At 37.8% G+C, this 21,200-nt stretch overlaps 1 protein-coding gene across 2 annotated transcripts in view; it reads right to left on the reverse strand.

Annotated features, from left to right (window-relative positions):
• Positions 1-17,621: 17,621 nt before the first annotated feature.
• Positions 17,622-21,200, reverse strand: part of SLAIN2 (SLAIN motif family member 2) — an 84,792-nt gene continuing 81,213 nt past the window's right edge. For both annotated transcript variants that reach the window (XM_008521629.2, XM_070615011.1), the window contains one exon: positions 17,622-20,666. In XM_008521629.2, the coding sequence (XP_008519851.2) occupies positions 20,600-20,666 (67 nt within the window). In that variant the 3' untranslated portion in view covers positions 17,622-20,599. The remainder of the gene's footprint in view (positions 20,667-21,200) is intronic.

The following is a 21,200-nucleotide window of genomic DNA, read 5'->3' on the forward strand; positions in this document are numbered from 1 at the left end:
TTTTTCCATCAGCAATTGAATCTCAGTGATGGTAGGCTTGCAATTACCAACACTAAATGTTAATAAATTATAACAATGTTTTTATCCCTGAAACTCTGGGTGATTTCTACAACTTATTTAGGTCTCACAATTGCGTCAATAATACCCTATAACTCTCTGTTGGAATGTCAGTGGCTTAAACATAATGGTTTTTTTCAACCCTATCTTAACATTTTTCCCCCCAAAGCCAACCATCATCATCTTATTCTATCAATTCTTTGCTTGGAACTTTCAACTATGAAGGACAAGTAGCTTGACCTATATAAGGTAAAAATTTTTAATAAAAGTGGGAAAAAATAATAGTATCTACTTAATACATGGTTGCTACTGTTAGTATTATCATCTCAGCTAACCACATCCCATGCTCTTTAAGGACTTTGCTCTCTTTTGGGCAATGAAACCTAAATAGCCGAATTCTAGAAGAGCAAAATGCTTCAACAAATGAAAACTATTAAAAACCAGGCATTCTGTCTGTCCCTACCAGTCCCGATGTCTTGCCCTTGTCTACTGTCTTATTAGGTGGTTTTTCAGCCATGTATATAATAAGAACAATTGCCCCTTTATAAGGGGTTTGAAAATCTGTATGACTCACACTGAGAACAACTTAGAATGTTCTAAACATTTATAATAAATTTGTGAAAATGCTATATTATTAACTTTATTGAGATTTCCTATTCATTTTATTGATTTCTGATTAATCTCTTTGCTCTGACATTTAATGAGGAAGCCTATCAAATTTACAATTGGTGAATTAGTCAAAGGATATTGGCACTTAACATTTCTATGAACAAGGATGCCATTTCAGTCAATTTTCAGAGAAGCTATATTGTAAAGGCTTGAGGACGTGGTTTGAGTTTCAGTTTTGTTACCCTACGCAGGAATCCCTTTATATCAAATGTCTGAAAACTGGCTTCTCAGGTCAGGGAGAGTGCAGCTGGGAGCTGCTGCTAGATAAGGTAGTAGACTTAATCACAACCAAGTCTTCAGTGAGATAGTAGCATTTGAGGGCGTTTGGGAAAAACTGAAATAACTTAGGATGTATACTCACCAATGTAAGAGTTTCCTACTCCATGAAAATTGCACATAACACAAGTCTGGCATGTAGAAGTTGCTGAATAATATTCTATTGAATGAATATTTCTCTTATAATTCTTTCCTGACTCAGATTTAGAAATTTCAAAATCATTCTCTCTCTTCCTCTCTCTCAAATGTTAGTAACCATTGTCTTCTAATGGACACTCACAGATCTCCTCGAGATTTTGAGAGAAAGAAACTTAAGATTCAGTGAAAATGAGTTGTTGTGCTTCAGATTATCATGGAAACATCTTGTATTTAAAAGAGAAATTTAGGACATCCATTTATAATAAAAACTCTTAATGAAGTGGGTATGGAGGGAATGTACCTCAACATAATAAAGGCCACATATGACGAGCCCACAGCTAACGTCATACTCAATGGTGAAAAGCTGAAGTTTTTCCTCTAAGATCAGAAACAAGAAAAGGAGGCTCACTCTTGTCACTTTTATTCAACTTAGTATTGGAAGTCCCAGCCAGAGCAATTGGGCAAGAAAAAGAAATAAAAGGCATCCAAATCAGAAGGAAGAAGTAAAACTGTCATTATTTGCAGATGACATGATATTAACTAGTGAAAACCCTAAAGACTTCACCAAAAAACTGTTAGAACTAATTAAAAAATTCAGTAAAGTTGCAGGATACTAAATCAATATACAAAAATCTGTTGTGTTTCTGTACACTGATAATGAGCTATCAGAAAGAGAAATTAAGAAAACAATCCTATTTACAATTGCACCAAAAAGAATAAAATATCTAGGAATAAATTTAACCAATGAGGTGAAAGACTTTTACAATGAATGCTATAAGACATTGATGAAAGAAAGTGAAGAGATGCAAAAAAATGAAAAGATATTCCATGCTCGTGGACTGGAAGAATTAATATTGTTAAAATGTCCATACTACCCAAAGCAATCTACAGGTTCAACGCAATCCTTATCAAAATTCCAATGGCAGTCTTCACAGAAATAGAACAAACAATCCTAAAATCGGTATGGAATCATAAAAGACTGCAAATAACCAAAGCCATTTTGAGAAAGAAGCATAAAGCTGGAGGCATCATGCTCCCTGATTTCAAACTATATTACGAAGACATAGTAATCAAAATGGCATGGTATTGGCATAAAAACAGACACATAGATCAATGGAACAGAATAGAGAGCCCAGAAATAAACCCACACATATATGGTCAATTAATTTATGACAAAGAAGCCAAAAATATACAATGGAGAAAGGACAGTCTCTTTAATAAATGGTGTTGGAAAAATTGGACAGACGCATGCAAAAGAATGAAATTGGACCACTGTCTTACATCACACACAAAAATTAACTCAAAATGCATCAAAGATTTGAACATGACCTGAAACCATAAAACTCCTAGAGAAAAACATAAGCAGCATGTTCCCTGACATCAGTCTTGGCAATGATTATTTGAATTTGACACCTAAAGCAAAGGCAATAAAAGCAAAAACAAACAGTGGGACTACATCAAACGAAAATCTTCTGCACAGCAAAGAAAACCATGAACAAAGTGAAAAGGAAACCTACCAAATAAGAGAAAGTATTTGCAAATCATATACCTGATAAGGGATTAATCTCTAAAGTATATAAGGAACACGTACAAATCAGTAGCAAAAAACCAAGCAATCCAATTAAAAAAATGGGTGGATGATCTGAATAGACATTTTTCCAAAAAAGACATTAAGATAACCAACAGATATATGAAAAGGTGCTCACCATCACTAATAATCAGGGAAGTACAAATCAAAACCACAATGAGATATCACCTCACACCTGTTAGAATGGCTATCATCAAAAAGACAAGAAATGACATGTGTTGGCAAGGATGTGGAGAAAAGAGAACCCTTATGCACTGTTGGTGGGAATACAAATTGGTGCAACCACTATGGAAAACGGTATGCAAGTTCCTCAAAAAATTAAAAATAGAACTACCATAAGATCCAGCAATTCCACTTATGGGTATCTAACTGGAGGAAACAAAAACACTAATTCGAAAAGATATATGCACCCCCACTTTCATTGCCACATTATTTACAATAGCCAAGAAATGGAAGAAACCTAAGTGTCCATTGATGTATAGATGGATAATGAAAATGTGGTTTATGTATATATTATGTGTGTGTATGTATATAATATGTGTATAATATAATATACACATATTATATTATGTGTATAATATATGTGTATGTATGAGTGTGTGTGTATATGTATATAATTCAGCCATAAAAAGTGGGGAATCTTGCCATTTGCAACAACATGAATGGACCTTGAGGGCACTGTGCTAAGTGAAATAAGTCAGACAGAGAAAGACAAATACTATATGATCTCGCTTATATGTGGAACTTAAAAAACAACACAAAACAAAACCCCAAAACCAGCCAACCGACCAAACCAAGCCCATGGACATAGAAAACAGATTGATGGTTACCAGAGGCGGGGAGAGGGGTTGCGGGGGGTGGGCAAAATGGCTGAAGGCGGTTAAAAAGTACGAACTCCCAGGTATAAAATAAAGAAGTAATAGGGAAGTAATGTACAGCATGGGGACTATAGCTAATAGTACTGTACAGCATATTTGAAACTTGCTAAGAGAGTAGATCTTAAAAGTTTTCATCACAAGAAAAAAAATTTTGTAGTTACGTGTGGTGACGGGCGTTCACTAGATTATTGTGGTGATCGTTTCACCATATATACAAATATCAAATCATTATGTTGTGCACCTGAAACTAATATAATATGTCAGTTATACCTAAATAAAAATAAAAAGCAAATAAATAAAAGAGAAAGCATTAAAGGAACTCTTCCTAGATGTTTATAAATCTGTCTGGTTTGCTGGTATCTACAAGGGAATAACGTATAGGTACCTCCTTTTATCTAAAAGATGTTTGAAGTGTAAACACTCTAAGTAGCTGCCAGCCAAATTATCAATTCTCAAATATAGTTTCCCCCTCCATCCCAACTTTCTAAAAGTGTATATTAAAAGAAGGATGTCTCCCACAGAAACCTGAGTTCTCTAATTAAAACTTTTTCATGTTATATAAAAGTAATCAAGACAGGGGCCAGCCTGGTGGTGTAGTGGCTAAGTTTGTGCGCTCTACTTCACAGCCTGAGGTTTGCAAGTTTGGATCCCAGGCACGGACCTACACACCGCTTGTCAAGCCACACTGCGGCAGTGTCCCACAAGCAAAATAGAAGAAGCTTGGCAACAGATGTTAGCTCAGGGCCAATCTTCCTCCCTCAAAAAAAAAAAAAAAAAGAAAAAAGTAATCAAGACAAAGAAACTCGTATAGTTTCTAATTTTTTTGTTTTTTGTAAAAGGACTTTGACAAATTTTGCTTACACATTTTTTTCTTTTTTTTAGAGATTGGCACCTGAGCTAAAATCTGCTGCCAATCTTTTTTTTCTTCTTCTCCCCAAAGCCCCCCAGCACATAGTTGTATATTCTAGTTGTGAGTGCCTCTGGCTCTGCTATGTGGGACGCCGCCTCAGCATGGCCTGATGAGCAGTGCCATGTCCACACCTGGGATCTGAACCGGCAAAACCCTGGGCCGCTGAAGCGGAGTGGGCGAACATAACCACTCTGCCACGGGGCCAGTCCCTGCTTAGACTTATTTAGTAGTCATAGTCTCCTTTATTTACTATGAAACCAATAATTATAATTTGACTATAAAATTATATTACCAGAACTGATTTTTTCTCAGTCCACAGCAAAGGGCTGTGCAAAGTAAGTTAAACTTACAGAAGTCTTGCTTGCTTGCTGAAGAACGAAAATAGGTAGAAAAATTTAATATTTGGATAAAAAATATAAATACGGCCTCTTCACTTATGTTCACCTTCTTTCTAAGGGAATATTTATATTATAAAATAGAAATATGATCCAGGCTCTGGAAAGGAAGAGGAAGCAAATATGCCACATGAGGTTTCTCCTATTCTCCTTAGGTTCATGATGTTTTTCTGTCTAATTAAAAACTTCTTGGGGCCTGCCCCGTGGCTGAGTGGTTAAGTTTGTGCGCTCCACTTTGCCGGCCCAGGGTTTCACTGGTTCAGATCCCGGGTGCAGACATGGAACAGTTCATCAAGCCATGCTGAGGCGGCATCCCACATAGCACAACCAGAGGCACGCACAACTAGAATATACAACTATGTACCAGGAGGCTTTGGGGAGAAGAAGAAGAAGAAGAAGAAGAAGAAGAAGAAAAAGATTGGCAACAGATGTTAGTGCAGGTGTCAATTTAAAAAAAAATTGTATTTATGTAAACCACCTTAAAATTTTTGGACCAAGGCAGGCTAAAAAAAATAAATTCAGGGGCTAGCCTGGTGGCGCAGCAGTTGAGTTCACACATTCCACTTTGGCAGCCTGGGGTTTGCTGGATCATGGCGCTTGTCAAGCCATTCTGTGGCAGGAGTCACACATATAGAGTGGAGGAAGATGGGCATGGATGTTAGCTCAGGGCCAGTCTTCCTCAGCAGAAAGAGGAGGATTGGTGGCAGATGTTAGCTCAGGGCTAATCTTTCTCAAAAAATAAATAAATAAATAAATAAATTCAGTTACTACAATTGAGCATCATATATAGATCTAAACTTTCCTGCAACCGGAACAAAAACGCAAACATGGTAGAGCACACAGGTCTTGTATCCAAGACAGGGAGCCCCAGTTCCTCGAGAGGGACAGTGATTTTCCAGGCACTGCATTCTAAAATAAAGTGCTTGAACAGACCCTTATGTAGACGGTGTTGAGCAACATAACGAGCAATGCTCTTGATAATTTTACACCAGAGGCAGAAGCAGCTTTTGTGGTTGTTCTTTATAAAATCCTTGATAAGACTCGAAGCATAACATTAAAGTAAAATTTATGAAAATGTTTTTTGTAGCCCAAATATATAAACTTAAGATGACATAAATGAGAGGGCTAAAAAAATGAAGAGCACATCTCACAGACCTGATTCTACTCATTTAGCTAAGTCAGACGATAGGTTTTTTGGGAGATGGTGGGGAAGTTAGGAGAAGAATTATATTTCTCTTTTACTTTTTGAAAAACCAGTGGGTGGGGCTGGGCTGGTGATGCAGTGGTTAAGTTTGCATGTTCTACTTCAGTGGCCCAGGGTTCACCAATCTGGATCCCGGGAGCAGACCTACGCACCACTCATCAAGCCATGCTGTGGTAGGCGTCCCACATATAAAACAGAGGAAGATGGGCACGGATGTTAGCTCAGGGCCAGTCTTCCTCAGCAAAAAGAGGAGGATTGGGAGCAGATGTTAGCTCAGGGCTAATCTTCCTCAAAAAAAAAGAAAAAAAGAGAAACCAGTGGGTGTACATATGCACATGGTAAAGAATTCAAACAGTACAAAAAAATATTCACTGGTACTGGTCAAGATGGCAGCACAGGAGGACTCTGAACTCACCTCCTTCTATAGACACAACAAATTTACAACTACTCTTGGAAAAATTACCCCTGAGAGAGAACTGAAAAGTGGATAAAAGGAACCCTCACAACAAGGGACAGTGCTGACTGAGGTGGAAGGGGAAGAAATGCCTTTCTGGAGAGAAAGAAGCCACCTTCACAAGCTGTGGCACTTCACAGCCAGGAGTGATCTTAAGGTAGGAAGCTCTTCCTGGAGGAGTGGGGGATCTGAGCGGGAGAGCTTTGCCACAATAAGCAGCTTTTGAACTCAGCCACAACCACGGCAAATGTCATAATATCTGGCTTTGTGGCTATTAACAAGAGGGAATACTCCCAGAAAAGCTATGGGACATAAGGGGAAAAAAGCCTGCTCTTAAAGGGCCCATGCACAAATTCACCCATTTTGGAAAGCAACCTAAAATCACCAGAAAGCTGCACAGTCCTTTGGTGAAAAGAGACTCACTTGATAGGCTCTGGGCGCATCTCAGCAAGAGGTGAGAGATCCCCAGGCTGGGCTCACTTCTGAAGGGACTGAGACTTTGGTGGCAGCCATTATTGTGACCTAATATAGGCGTGCTGACACAGACACTGGCAGACGCCATTGGAGTTCTTCCCCTGGCCAGTTAGTGCAGGGCTTTGCCCCATCCACTAGAGCACCAATTTAATCCAGCTCAGCCAGAGCAGGCAGCCAGCCCTAGGGACTGGTCCCACCCAACAGCAAACCCTAGGGTAGCTTGTGGGCCTGAATATGTGGGGTGTATGGGAACTTTGCAGTGGGGTGAGTGGGTCTGCTTCAGTGGGTCAGGGTGTGTGCACAGGGCAGGGCAGTGTTGACAGGGTGTGTGGACCTTGGGCCATGGGGCTTATCAGCAACAGAAGAGCTGACAGCCACACAGGGGATTGGCCCCACCTTCTAGTGCCTGAAACAATTGTGTGCTACCATGCCTGGGGCTGGCTCCACCCAGCTGCACTCCTGAAAGAGCTGACAACAGCTTTGCAGACTGGAGGCCTACAGCAATTGTAAGCCCCTGAGCCTAGCAACCAGTCACACTGGGGGCCTACACACCTAACAGAAAAACTGCAGCAGAAATGTGCTACTAGACCTTGCAGCCAACTGGGCTGGGGCTCCCCATGCCCAATAAAGTGACTGAAGGGACCATAGCAGCCACACGCAGCTGAGCATTACAACCAGCTGGGCAGGGGGACAGCCCAGCCTCCCCATGCACCTGCAGTGAAAGAAACTCTGCCACAACAGAAGGACACATGTAGCCCACACAGGGACACTCCTGGAACATTCTGAACTGGTGAGAAGAGGAAGTACACTGCTGGGCCTGGTAAGGCATCTCTTACATGAGGCCACTGCTCCAAGATTGCGAGCCACAGTTGATCTACCTAAAACACAGATATAAGCACGGAGGAATAGGCAAGATGAGGAGACAAAGGGATATGTTCCAAGCAAGGGAACAGGACAAATCCTCTGAAAAAGAACTAAACGAAACACAGATAAACAATCTGACAAAGAGTACAAACTAATAGTCATGAGGATACTCACTGATCTTGGGAGAAGAATGGATGAATTCAATGAGAAGTTCAATAAAGAATGGGAAAATATAAAAAAGGACCAATCAGAAATGAAGAATACAATAACGGAAATGAAAAATTCACTAGAGGGACTCAAGAATAGAGTAGATGATACAGAAGAATGGATCAGCGAACTGGATGAAAGACTAAAGGAAAGCACCCAAGCTGAACAGATAAAAGAAAAAGAATTAAAAAAGAACAAGCTCAGTCTAAGGGACCTCTGAGACAACATCAAGCACACTAACATCCATATTATTAACATCCCAGAAGGAGAAAAGAGAGCCAAAGGGGCAGAGAATCCATTTGAAGAAATCATAGCTGAGAACTGTCCTAACCTAAGGAAGGAAACAGACATCCAGGTACAGGAAGCACAGAGAGCACCAAACAAGATAAACCCAAAGAGGCCCACACTGAGACACATTATAATTAAACTGTCAAGAATGAAAGATAAATAGAGAATCCTAAAAACTGCAAGAGAAAGGCAAGTTACACACAAAGGAAACCCCATAAGGCTATCAGCTGACTTCTTAGCAGAAACCTTACAGGCTAGAAAGGACTGGCATGATATATTTAAAGTGCTAAAAGAAAAAAACCTACAGCAAAGAATACCCACCAAGGTTATCATTCAGAATGGAAGGAGAGAGAAAGAGTTTTCCAGACAAGCAAAAAAAAACAAACAAAAAAATTCAGGTAAAAGAAGTCTTCTTACCATTATTAACGTAGTCCCCAATTACCCTCTCCACAGGTAGCCAGTCACCAGTTTCTTTTGTATTCTCAGATGGTCATTGCTAATCAAGCAGATATCACACACGAACTGTTTTATTCCACAAATGGCACTGCTTGGCATCTCATTTTTACTTTTAACAATGTATCTTGGGTGTCATTCCACCCAATTCCATCATTACATATAGAGCTGTTGTATCTTGGTCTTCCTTATGCTGCATAATATTTCAGTGAATATTGTATCATAATTTAACCAGTTTCCTATTGATTGTCATTTAAGTTCAGCCTTTGCCACAAATTATCCTATAAAATATATCCTTGTTTTCACATTTACACAAACACATGTGCAGGTATATCTAAGATAAATTCCTAGACGTTGAATCCCTGGATCTAAAGGTACATTTTAAATTTTGTTACAAGTTGCTCTCTAAAGAGACTCTCAGCAATGCTTTAATTCAATATGTGAGCTCCTACAATGTGCTAGACACTGTTCTGGGCACTTGAGATAAAATGATAAGCAAATCAAAGTTCTCTGCTCCTATGAAGCTTATATTGTGTGTGTGTGTGCGTGCATGAGAGAAAGAGAAGAGTTATCAAGAATTACTCCCAAGTGTTCAACTTGTTGCCATCAGCCAAGATGGATAAAGCAGGTTCGCAAGATCAGAAGTTTGGTTTTGCACATGTACACCCCAAGATATCTATTGGGTATCCAAGTGAAGATGCTGAGTCAGCAGTTGGGTATGTAAATCTGGAGTTCAGGAGATGGGCCTGAATTCCAGACATGTATAATAGATGATTTCTAAGGCATGAATCACTGAGTGAGTGCAGAAAGAGCAGTGGACCAAGGACTGGTTCCTGGGACACATCATATTAATAGCTGCAAGAATAAAATTGAGAAACTCCTGGTGAAACTGATAAGAGGAAAGGGGAGAGAGAGGGAGAGGGAGAATGCACAAACACACTGATATCAGTATGCGGGACGAAAAGGACAGCACTTCAGATTATGCATTCATTAAAAAGAACCATGAAAAACTTTACTAACAACTATATATATTTATTTATCTAGGACACATATAGAACTCCTACAAATCAGTAAGAGAAAGAGACAATAGAAAATCAGGCAAGCTATTTGAACAGACTTCACAAGAGGATATCCAAATGGTCAATAAGCATATGAAAAAGTTCTCACCTATCATAAGTGATCAAGGAAATGAAAAATAAATGCACAAAGATATCACCACATACTCAGAATGACTACAATAAAAAGGACTGTCAAGACCAAACATTGGCAAGGATGTGGAGCAATGGGAATATTTGCACACTGCAGGTGGGAATGTAAGCTGGTACAACCACTTTGAAAATCAGCTTGGAAAACGTGTGAATGTTACACATATGCACACCATTTTACTCAGCAATTCCACTTTTATATATATGCCCAGCAGAAATCCATGCACATGTACAAGAAAATTCATAGCGGCATTACTTTGACTTCATTGATTTTCTCAATTGTTTTGTTTTCAGTTTCGCTTTCTGCTCTTCATTCTTTCTTTCCTTCTGCTTTTCTTTTTCTAATTTCTTAAGGTGGAAGCTCATCATTGATTTGAAGACCTTCTTTTATTAGTTTCCTACGGCTGCTGTAACAAATTACTACAAACTTAGTGGCTTAAAACAACACAAATGTATTATCTCACAGTTCTGGAGACCAGAAGTCTGAAACTACTCTCACCGTGCTAAACTCAAGGGGCCAGCAGGGCTTTATTGCCTTTTCTAGTTTCTGGAGACGGCCCGTATTGCACGGCTTATGGCCTCATTCCTCCAGCAATGCTGGGCTGAGTCCTCACGCTGCCCTCTCTCGGGCTCTCCGTCTTTTGTCTCCCTCCTCCATGGATAAGGACCCTTGTGTTTGTGTTGGACACACCTGGATAATCTCCACATCTCCAAGTCAGCTGATTAACAACCTGAATTCCACCTGCAACCTTAATTGCCCTTTGCCGTGTAACTAACATATTCACGGGTTCAAAGCATTAGGATGCTAGCTCTTTGGAGGGCTATTATTCTGCCAACCACATTTTTTCCTAATATAAGCACTTAAGACTATAAATTTCCTTCTAGTTACTCTAGCGTTTTGGACCTTCATTTTCGATCAACTCAAAATATTTTCTAATTTCTCTTGTGACTTTGTTTTTGATGAATGGGTTATTTAAAAGTATGTTTTCAAGTTTCCAAATAGTTGTGTTTCCAGCTATCTATCTTGCTGGACAGGCACCTCATTTTACCGTGCTTTGCTTTATTGTGCTTCACGGATGTTACCTTTTTTACCAGACCCTCCACCAGCAAAACGATTACGGCTTACTGAAGCCTCAGATGACATTTAGCATTTTTTAGCAATAAAGTATTTTTTAATTATATACATTGTTTTTTTAGACATAATACCATTGCACACTTAATAGACTATAGTATATTGTAAACATAACTTTTATATGCACTAGAAAACCAAAAAATTCGTGTGACTTGATCACAACGTCCACTTTATTGCAGTGGTCTCGAACCCACAGTATCTCCTAGGTATGCCTGTAATTGATTTCTGCTTTAACTTTGATTCAGAGAAGAAAACTTGTTAAGTTTGTTTTATGACCCAACATATAATGTTTTAGTGAATATTCCACATGCACTTAAAAAAGAAGGCATATTCTGCTGTTATTGGATTGAGTATTCTTTTTTTTTTTTTTTTTTTTGAGGAAGATTAGCCCTGAGCTAACTACTGCCAATCCTCCTCTTTTTGCTGAGGAAGATTGGCCCTGAGCTAACATCCGTGCCTATCTTCCTCTATTTTATATGTGGGACGCCTGCCACAGCATGGCTTTTGCCAAGTGGTGCCATGTCTGCACCCGGGATCCAAACTAGCAAAGCCCAGGCCGCCGAGAAGCAGAATGTGCACACTTAACTGCTGCACCACTGGGCCGGCCCAGATTGAGTATTCTTTAAATGTCCATTCGGTCAAGTTGGTTGATAGTGTTGTTGAAGTCTTCCATATTCTAATTTTGTCTACTTGTTCTATCAATTATAATTGTGGATTTGTCTATTTCTCCTTTCAATTCTATCAGTTTTTGCTTCATGAAATTGAAGATCTGTTATTAAGTGTACATTTTTAGGACTGTTATATCTTCTTGGTGAATTGACCTTTTATCATTATGCGATTTTCCTTTTTATCCCTGACAACATTCCTTCTTCAGAAGTCTACTTTGTTTGATAATATAGTACCTCCAGCTTTCTTTCAATTGATGTTTGCATTGTACATCCTTTTGCTTCTAACTTGTCTTCATATTTATATAAAGCATAAAGTTATAACAGCATATCATTGGGTCTTGCCCTTATGCAATCTGACAATCTCTTTTAATTTGATGTGTTTAGATCATTTACATTTAATGTAATTATTGGTATAGATGGATTTAGGTCTACCATTTTAATATTTGTTTTCTGTTTGTCCTCTGTTTTTGTTTTTCCATTCTACCTTTCCTGGCTTCTTTTGGATTATTTGAATCTATTTATTATTATAACTTATCTATCCTTTCTCTCAATTGCAACTGCAAGATACATGCTCTAGGGATTGCAATAAACATACCTAATCTTTCATAGTGTACTTAGAATTAATATTTTACCAGTTCAAGTAAAATTTACGTCTTACAGTTATATAGGTCCCTTTACCCTTCTTACAGTTGTCACCTGCATTGTTCCAAAATGCACTGAAAACTTCTCTTGACATTATTGTTTTGCTTTCAACATACATATTTTAAAGAATTTATAAAACTTGTTTTTTATATTTACCATATATTTAACACTTACGTTGCTTTTCCTTCATTCTTGTAATTCTATGTTTCCCTCTGGCATCATTTACTTTAAAAGCAAGTCTGCAGACAATAAATTCTTAGTTTTCCCTCACTTGAAAAATGTCTTTATTTTGCCTTGATTCCTGAAGAAAATTTTCACTAGATAGAAAATTGAGTTGATAATTCTTTTTTTCAGCACTTTAAAGATATTGTTCACTATCTTCTGATCTCCAGGGTTTCTGATGAGAAATCTGTGTTCAGTTGAATAGTTGTTCCACTGTATATAATGTTTTTATCTAGCATCTTTCAAGATTTTTTCCCTTTCTCTCTGGTTTTCAGCAGTTTATGATGTGTCCAGGTGTGTTTGAGTCTGTACTGTTTTCTTTGAGTTAAGCAGTTTATGATGTGTCTGAGTGTGGTTTTCTTTGAGTTTATCCTGTTATTAACCCAGATAGGTTCAATCACTGAGATTCTTGAATCTGTAAATTTATGTCTTTCAACAAATTTGGGAAGTCTTAACCATTATTTCTTCAAATAATTTTTCCGTACTTACCCTTTCTCTTCTTTTCCTGGTATTCTAACATGGTGTGCTGGAGTATGCTTGTATCAGCTCACAAGAGTTGATTCTGCACATCTCCTCCCTACTCCACATTCAGCGATGTCATGTTGATAGCTTGAAAATGGCCATGGTGGGAATATTTACATCCAGACATTGGAAAACACTACAAACAAGGGCTTTTTTCTGAGAGCCAGTTTACCACTGGACTCCAGTCACACAAATGTTAGACCTTTTGATTTTGGTCCTCTGCTTTCTGAAACTCTGCTCATTTTTGCTATTTTGTCTCTCTGTTCTCCAGATTGAAAAAACCCTATTGATTTCTCTTCAACTTCACTGACTCTTGTGTCTTCAGTCAGCTACTAAATCCATCTAGCAAATTTTTAAAATTTCAGCGGTTTCAGTTCTAAAATTTCCATTTTTTTAAAATTCTACTCTCTTGAGAACTTCTGTAGTTCCATTCATCTCTAGAGCAGTTTCTTTTACCTCATATTATAGTTACAACAGCTGCTTTAACTTCTTTCTGACAATTCTAACATCTGGATCATCTTGGTGTTGACATTTGCTGCTTTTCTTCTTGAGAACTGATCACATTTTCCTGGTTCTTTATACATTGAGTAATTTTAAGATTATATGCTGGACATTTTGAATATTATAGTTTACACTCCAGGTCCTGGCAAAATATTCCAGACAATGATGATTTTTAGTTAACCATCAACCCAGACAGGTTCAGACTCTAAGTTCTGTTCCATCTTCTGCTGGCTGTGGTTCCAACTCCTGCTCAGTTTACACAGGCTTTGTTATGCTATATTGGCTCTCTCTCACACGTGCACTACTCAGTAGTTAGTCTGTGTCATGTTCAGTGGTTTAAATTGTAGTTCGGTTCTCAAAGGCTTTGCTATGCTGCTTTGGTCTTTTCTGAGTATGTGTAGCTCAGGGTAAGCTTGGAGCTTGTGCCAATGAAAGGCCTCCCTTCTCCAGCTCTCCTCTCTCTGGGATCCTTCCTTGTCCCACAGGGCCCCTGCCCTGTCCTTCGACTAGATATATGGGGTTTCTCTTGGAATTTTAATTCCACCACTGTTGCTGTGCAGTTCCCAAAATTCAGGCCCCTTTCACGACAAAGACAGTAGAGAAAATAAGAGAAAAACGGGGATTATCTTCACACTCTTCCCCATTTCCTCTGTCTAGAAAGACAGGGTTTCCATCTATTTTAACTGTTGGCACTGCTGGCTACCAGGGCTTAGCTGTGGGCTTACCAGTGACATGCCATGAGAGAAGAGGAAGGAAATGAACCCCCCAACATGCTCTAGCTTCCAGGAGCTCCTTTTTTTCTTGTCTTTTAGAGTTTTTCTTCCATAGGTGTTTCCTCACAGTTTCCTCTGGTTTAACCTGTCCAGGGATTCACTATGACAGCTCTGCTGGGTGCTCTTTTCCTGGCTCGAGGCCGAGAGAGAACAGAGGGGAAAAACAGGAAACTCACCCTCTCCAGGTTTGATGCTTTTCCCCAATCTGCCTGCTTTTGTTTACTTTCCAGTGTCATCAGTTAGTTGCCTTTTGCATTCTTCCCAAAATTTTCATTTGTAAGTGGGAGAGAGAGGCTTTTGAGGGCATACTCACCCTGACTACGCCTGAAGTCCAAAGTCGCATTATTTTTAAGAGACCCAAACAGGAAACAATCCAACTGTCCTTCAACATTCATTCACCATTAGAATGAACAAATCGTGATCTATTTAAACAATAGCATATAATATGGCAATGAGAATGAACAAACTACAGTGACATCAGCAACATGGGTGAACTTCACGTTATTTTTGTCATTTAGTCTCTGAGTCTCAGAGAAACATTTTTAGCCTTTAATCAAAATAAAATTTACAGAAAAAAATGACAAAGAGAATGGTTCCATTTATATAAAGTTCAAAAATAGGCAAAATTAAATTATAATGTAGAAGTCAGGATAGCTGTTATCTTGGAAGAGGAGGAAGTAGTGACTGGCAGGTGGCGTCAGGAGAGCTTCTGGGGTGCTGGGAACAGTCTACTTCTTGCCTACATGGTGGTTACACTGTAGTCACAATAATTCATTTAGCTGAACATTCGTTTTGTACACTTTTCTGTGCATATTTTATGTATCAATTTAAAAAACATCAGAAAAATTTACTCTTCCTTCTGGGAAAAATGACAGAATCTTAGCTTAAATTGACCTACATACTAAGGGGAATTTATAATAAGGATACTTTGTTGTTTCATGGAATTCAAGGACAGGATGATACTGGGTCTCATGAACAACTGAGCCAAGGGCTCAAATACTATCTGAACCTCCTCTCTCACTACAAATGCACCTCCAGGAAAATACGACCACTGACATGAAACAACCATTTTGTATAATATGCACTGAGACATTCGTGGTGTGCACCTGTTGTTTTGTTTGCCCCAGACTAGGCCCATTTACTGGGGACAGCACCACTTTCAGGGAAAATGGTCTTCCCTCATTCCATCCAGATGGTTTTCATAGGAGCTACATAGTTCCTACTTAACCCCAAACACCTGGCCACAGTCAATTAGTCTAGTGATGGGCACCTGACTTACGCTGGGGACTCCTAGTCCTAGAATTTTTGTTCTTGGGACCAGAGTTCTATTTTTTAATAGGCACGCTTAGGGTGGGGCGCAGAAATCTGTGTTTCAACAACCTGTCGGGTGATTCTAAAGTTTGAGAACCCTAATATAGAGTATCTTGATTCTTTATTTGGTTGTCTATTATTTCTTCAAAGGTAATTTGTTTTAAAACTGGAATTGTATTAATCAATACTGTCAATTCATGGCTTGGTAGACCCTGTGGAGCAGTTCAAGTATCAATAAGAGATACTATATAAAGAACTATGATAATACAGGCTTGGTAAAGATTGATGTTTGTATACTCTTTCTGGAAGTTTTTTTTTTTTTTGCAGAATTCACCTAAATCATAGCAGTCATCAGTGACGTCAGAGTCCAGAAAAAGTTACACTGTCAACTATGACTATGATCCTAATTTCATAAGAAAATAAAAAGACAATATCCTCAAATTTAAGTGGTCGAGTACCTATGACATTAAGTGCTTTTTCTTCTATATAATTTGGTTTTCAATAAAAAACAATTTTTCATAAGGAAAATCAATTAATGTTATAAAGATATAAACAACATGACTGGTAAAAATAAATCAACGAATATCTGCAATCAGGAATTGAAAGACGTGTGTCAATAGCAGTTAATGTATACCTCTGTTCACAAGCAAACTCATGTCAGCATTGTAAGTGAAAAATAGTTTCTCATCTTGAACAGAGACTTTCTACTCTTTCATTTAATATTTTATAATCATGTCGGGTCAGCACATAAATATTTATTTCTGGATGATGGGATTGTGGGATCCCAAGGTAAAATGTGGGATCAAGCTTTATTTTCTGATTCTTTCTTCTGTTTAAAGAAAAAATATTAAAGTTACCCAGTGTAGATAAAGAATTGCTCTAAAAATTGCCATGCACTTAACACAGTTTTAACCAAGTTGTATTAAGTAAGGCCCATAAGTGAAATCTGTTCCATCTTCAGACTAGTAATGAGAGTGGTTGATTTATATTTAGGATCATTCAAAATACATTAAGGGCTGCTAACTGCCGTTTCATGCTCATATGAATATCCTGTTCACTACCTCCCTCCAGGGTGGTTTCTCTATCATTTATTCTGCTTTTGTAACTCAAAGCTAAACTTTGATACAGCAAATACTTTACAAGAACATGGGTTTTCCTGTTGCACTATGTATATTACAAGTTTAAGTTAACTTCTATTAATTGACTTAGAAGAATAGTGACATTTTAAATGGTTCTTAAAAGTTTTTAGGTTGGGCTTGGGAGAAAAATTCAAACATGATGTCATTTCTCTATGCCTCATCAGTGAGACTAATTACACGGAGGACAGTAAAAACTTCCAAACGGAATGTTGGGAACAATTAAACAGTGTACAATTCTTGACTTTTCCCATTCATCCATAAGAGAAAAGATGCACATGATCAACTAAATATTCATATTTGGCTTGAAACTGCATTAATTTTTCCTCTTGGAAACTCTTATGTAATGGCTTTTTGCTTGTTTTATATATGTTAGCTTTTTCTAACTAGGTATCAATTCAAACAGGTGAAAAAGTTCCAGGAACACACCAGTTTTGAGTAAACTATAAATTTACTCCAAGTAATCCACATATGAAATAACCAGGATGGAGAGAATATAACATGATATATTCCAACCTCATGAAGATCGAGTCTGAAAGGGCAACATGATTTGGGTTTGCGTGTTTAAAAAAATCACAAGAGAAATTTATTAAAACCAATTGTGGGCAACTGGAGGGTGGGGGGCAATCTTATAGCCAGAAATTAATAAAACACTTAAAAAACAAATATAAATTTAATAATAAACATTATGGTCAGGCTGTTTATTAAGGAGGCAACCACACATACAAGTTCGGCTATAGAAATGTTTGTAAATCAAACTTCATGTGATCTAAAAGGACCATGCGTAATGGCAAAAATGGACGCCTGTACATTCAATAAAAAGTTAAACATACACATCTAGATCATTCTAGAGTTACACAAACATCTGGGGACACATATGTATCTAATTTCCTTTCCAAAAAAACTTTTTTTATAAAAGTGATGTATTGAGATAATAATTTTAAAAAGTATCTGACTATTATGAATGGTCCCTAGTTTTACAAAATGTGATTTCCAGGGTATGAAAACTGAAAAGAGTCAACTCTTCAGAGAGTGTTTATATTATACAAACAAGTTTTGTAGAAAAATGATCCAGCAAATGCTTGAGTTAAGAATATTTATATTTTTTCCAATTCTTTACACTTTTATTAACACACAAAAAAATAACATTCAAACACTGAGAAAATTAAATAACTTTGGAAGCAGAGCTCATAGCTTTCTGCTTACATATAAGTGACAACTCTGGGCTGTTGGCACAAAAAAATAATCAACATTCATAAAACCCTTACTACTATATATCAAACATAAGTTAAAATCATAGGCACTAGTTTATCAAATCCACATTTCTTCTGTAAAACTAACCACAGTGAATCCTTAGATTTTCCCAAACAGAAAAATTGGCAATACACAAAGGCTTTCTAGTAAAAAGGCAATTTTTCTCTTTAGGAAACTAAAAGCCAATAGTCTGTGGTAGTACAACAGCAGGTAAAATAATACTTTACCCTACTCAGATCCAAATATTCTTTTAACAAGTGATGAAATATTTTAATTAAAAAAAATAGACTTTTTTTTTCTGATGCAGCCATTTAAAAACAAAGTTAAATAACCTGAATACTCCTTTTGAAACTGAAAACCTAACTTAAAAATGTAATGGGTTTTTCATAATAGAGTTAAAATTCTTTTTAATTATTAGATTGCAGCATTTTTTTTGCAACGTTGCACTGAAAACTGAGACTTATTTTGTTTTGTGTACATGTTGTTTTAAAAAGAGACAGTGGCTAATTCTTTCTTTCACTTAAATTTTTACATGAGATACCCCCCTACCTGAAGCAGATGCTTTCTTTATGTTCCTCTGAAAAGCAACATTTTCTTAGTTCATCATCATGTGGAATGCTGGTGCCATCCTTTCCTGACCCACACCCATTCACCCTCAAACTCAAGGATAAAATGTCTTCCTTGCATTATACACCAAAATACATTAGCGCTGGCAGTATCAGTCTCCAGCTGCTGTGCTGACTGACTCCCTATTGGTCAAGCTAATAAAGATACCACAGTGTCAGTCATGGCAGAACAGGGGGCTTGGCTGTAAAAGTTTTATCATTCTCTCAACCTATCAACCTCAATGTGATTCTGAATATCAAGCTTCCCATTTCTCTCTCAGTTTCCTTTGCCAACTTACAGAATGTCTTTGACTGATAGGAAAAGAACTTATGTTCAAATCTCTAAAATCCTTTAGGTGACCTGATTGGGAATATTTTAGAGCTGTTCAAATTAAATATTTTAAAACAGACTTCACTATGAAAAATGAGAAGCCTGCTGCAGAAGGAAATTTTAGTCTGGTAATTGTCTAATAAAACCGAAACAAGTGATTTCTAGGATATACATAAGGGCCATTAGAGAGCAAGTATTTAACAGGTTAGAGTCGCATGTAGTAGGTTTCATCTGTTACCAAAAATGCCAAAACTGATGAAAGGCAGAATCTAAGTCAAAAGGGACAGTATTTTCAAAGGATGTTTTATACAGTTACTCAGTTTAAAGTGGATCAACTTAAGTAGGATTCAGCAGGCTACATTTTCCTACCATACAACAGACCGTTGTGTCAATTAATAGTAACAATACAACTGTCATTACCAGAGATTTCGTAAGTTAAGTGCATAGATTTCCCCTGCTCTTTCACTGTATGGTTTTGTTCCAGGTTGTAAGCACTGAGGTGGCGTTATTTATATCAAGAATAAAGACACATACTACTTGCTTTTTCCCATCATGGAAACCTGCCAATAAAAACAAGATCTCTTAGGTTCTGCTACAGATAACAGCATGTGAAGAAGTTGGCTTCAATAGCAAAGGCTATCTTTCCTGAGCCAGGAGCTATAAAGTTTAGAAAGATTGTACAACTGATATCAAGCCCTTTTGGCAATCAAAACAAACACACAGAAGTCCGATGTGTCAATGCAACATGATGGATGCACAGCATAACACTATCTGGTGGTGGTGATATGTGAGCTACATCCAAAACTTAAGATTAAACAAAACGACAATTTTTCCAATGAATCTGCAAAAATAATTTATAGAATTCTCCCAAATTTAGGTATCATGTTTTAAATCTCTAGCCCAGGTTTCTTTCCGCTCCCCCACCTCCATCTCAATCTAGTTTCTTGGAGTACTAGTGAAACATTTTAGATAATTAGTCAGAATATTGGTTCTCATTAACACAAATATTTATTGATACTATTCATACAGTAAATTAGGTTGAACGTGAAGTTTTGGATAGCTTGAATTCACCATTTTCTTGTGCACAAAGGTACTCTCTCATTTACAAATGGGCATTTCTCTTTGGCATCCATTAGTTTTTTGCCCAGATATTGGCCTCTGTCAAATATTTAAAAATCAACTTAGTTTCCATTAAACAAAACTAAAAGTGATTCCATAGAGAGTGATTGTATGATTACCAAACACATCTGATGTTAAATGTCATTAAAGTGCTGCTTGATCATCTCTGTCAGTTTGTGCTAATCAAGACAGAGAGGGCTGGGATTTTATAAATCCCAAGAGTCTTATCTGAACAGTCTGCATATAAAAGTTGTCTTTTAGCCTGGTGAAGGGGTATCGGGTATCCATGAAGCTGTGGACCTCTGCATTCTTGTCTTTGCTGGTCAATAACAGCCATCTTTCCAACTGTCATCTTTCATGCTACCATAGGTTTTAGGAGCTGGCAAGGATCTGAAATAAAGCAATTTTATAAAGTGATTTGCAAGGCTTTAGGAAACATTATCATATTATCTCCCATATATATTAATTACTTTGCTGGTAGCATCACGATCCAGTGAAGCCTGTTTCAGGGGACCACTGAGATCAAAGTTCTAAACAGCTATTAGTACAACCCAACCCTCCAACACTCAGCATTTCCACAACTGTCAAGTTTCACTGGGCACCACCTGACTCCACCTCTTTTGTTAACACAGCTACTGGAGTAAAAGAAAGGAAAAAATTCTCTCATCTTTTCCAACCACATGGATCACCAACTTCACTTATTTGAGGGGCAGAGTGATGAATGTGATAAAAGGCTTAGTGTCACCATGACTAGAGAGACAGAATGGGACAGCACCTAAAAGGACTTTTTAGGGGCTGGCCCGGTGGCACAGCAGTTAAGTGCGCACGTTCCGCTTCTCAGCGGCCTGGGGTTTGCTGGTTCGGATCCCGGGTGTGGACATGGCACCGCTTGGCAAAAGCCATGCTGTGGTAGGCATCCCACAT

This window comes from Equus przewalskii, chromosome 3 (assembly GCF_037783145.1).
Source record: "Equus przewalskii isolate Varuska chromosome 3, EquPr2, whole genome shotgun sequence".
NCBI lineage: Eukaryota > Metazoa > Chordata > Mammalia > Perissodactyla > Equidae > Equus > Equus przewalskii.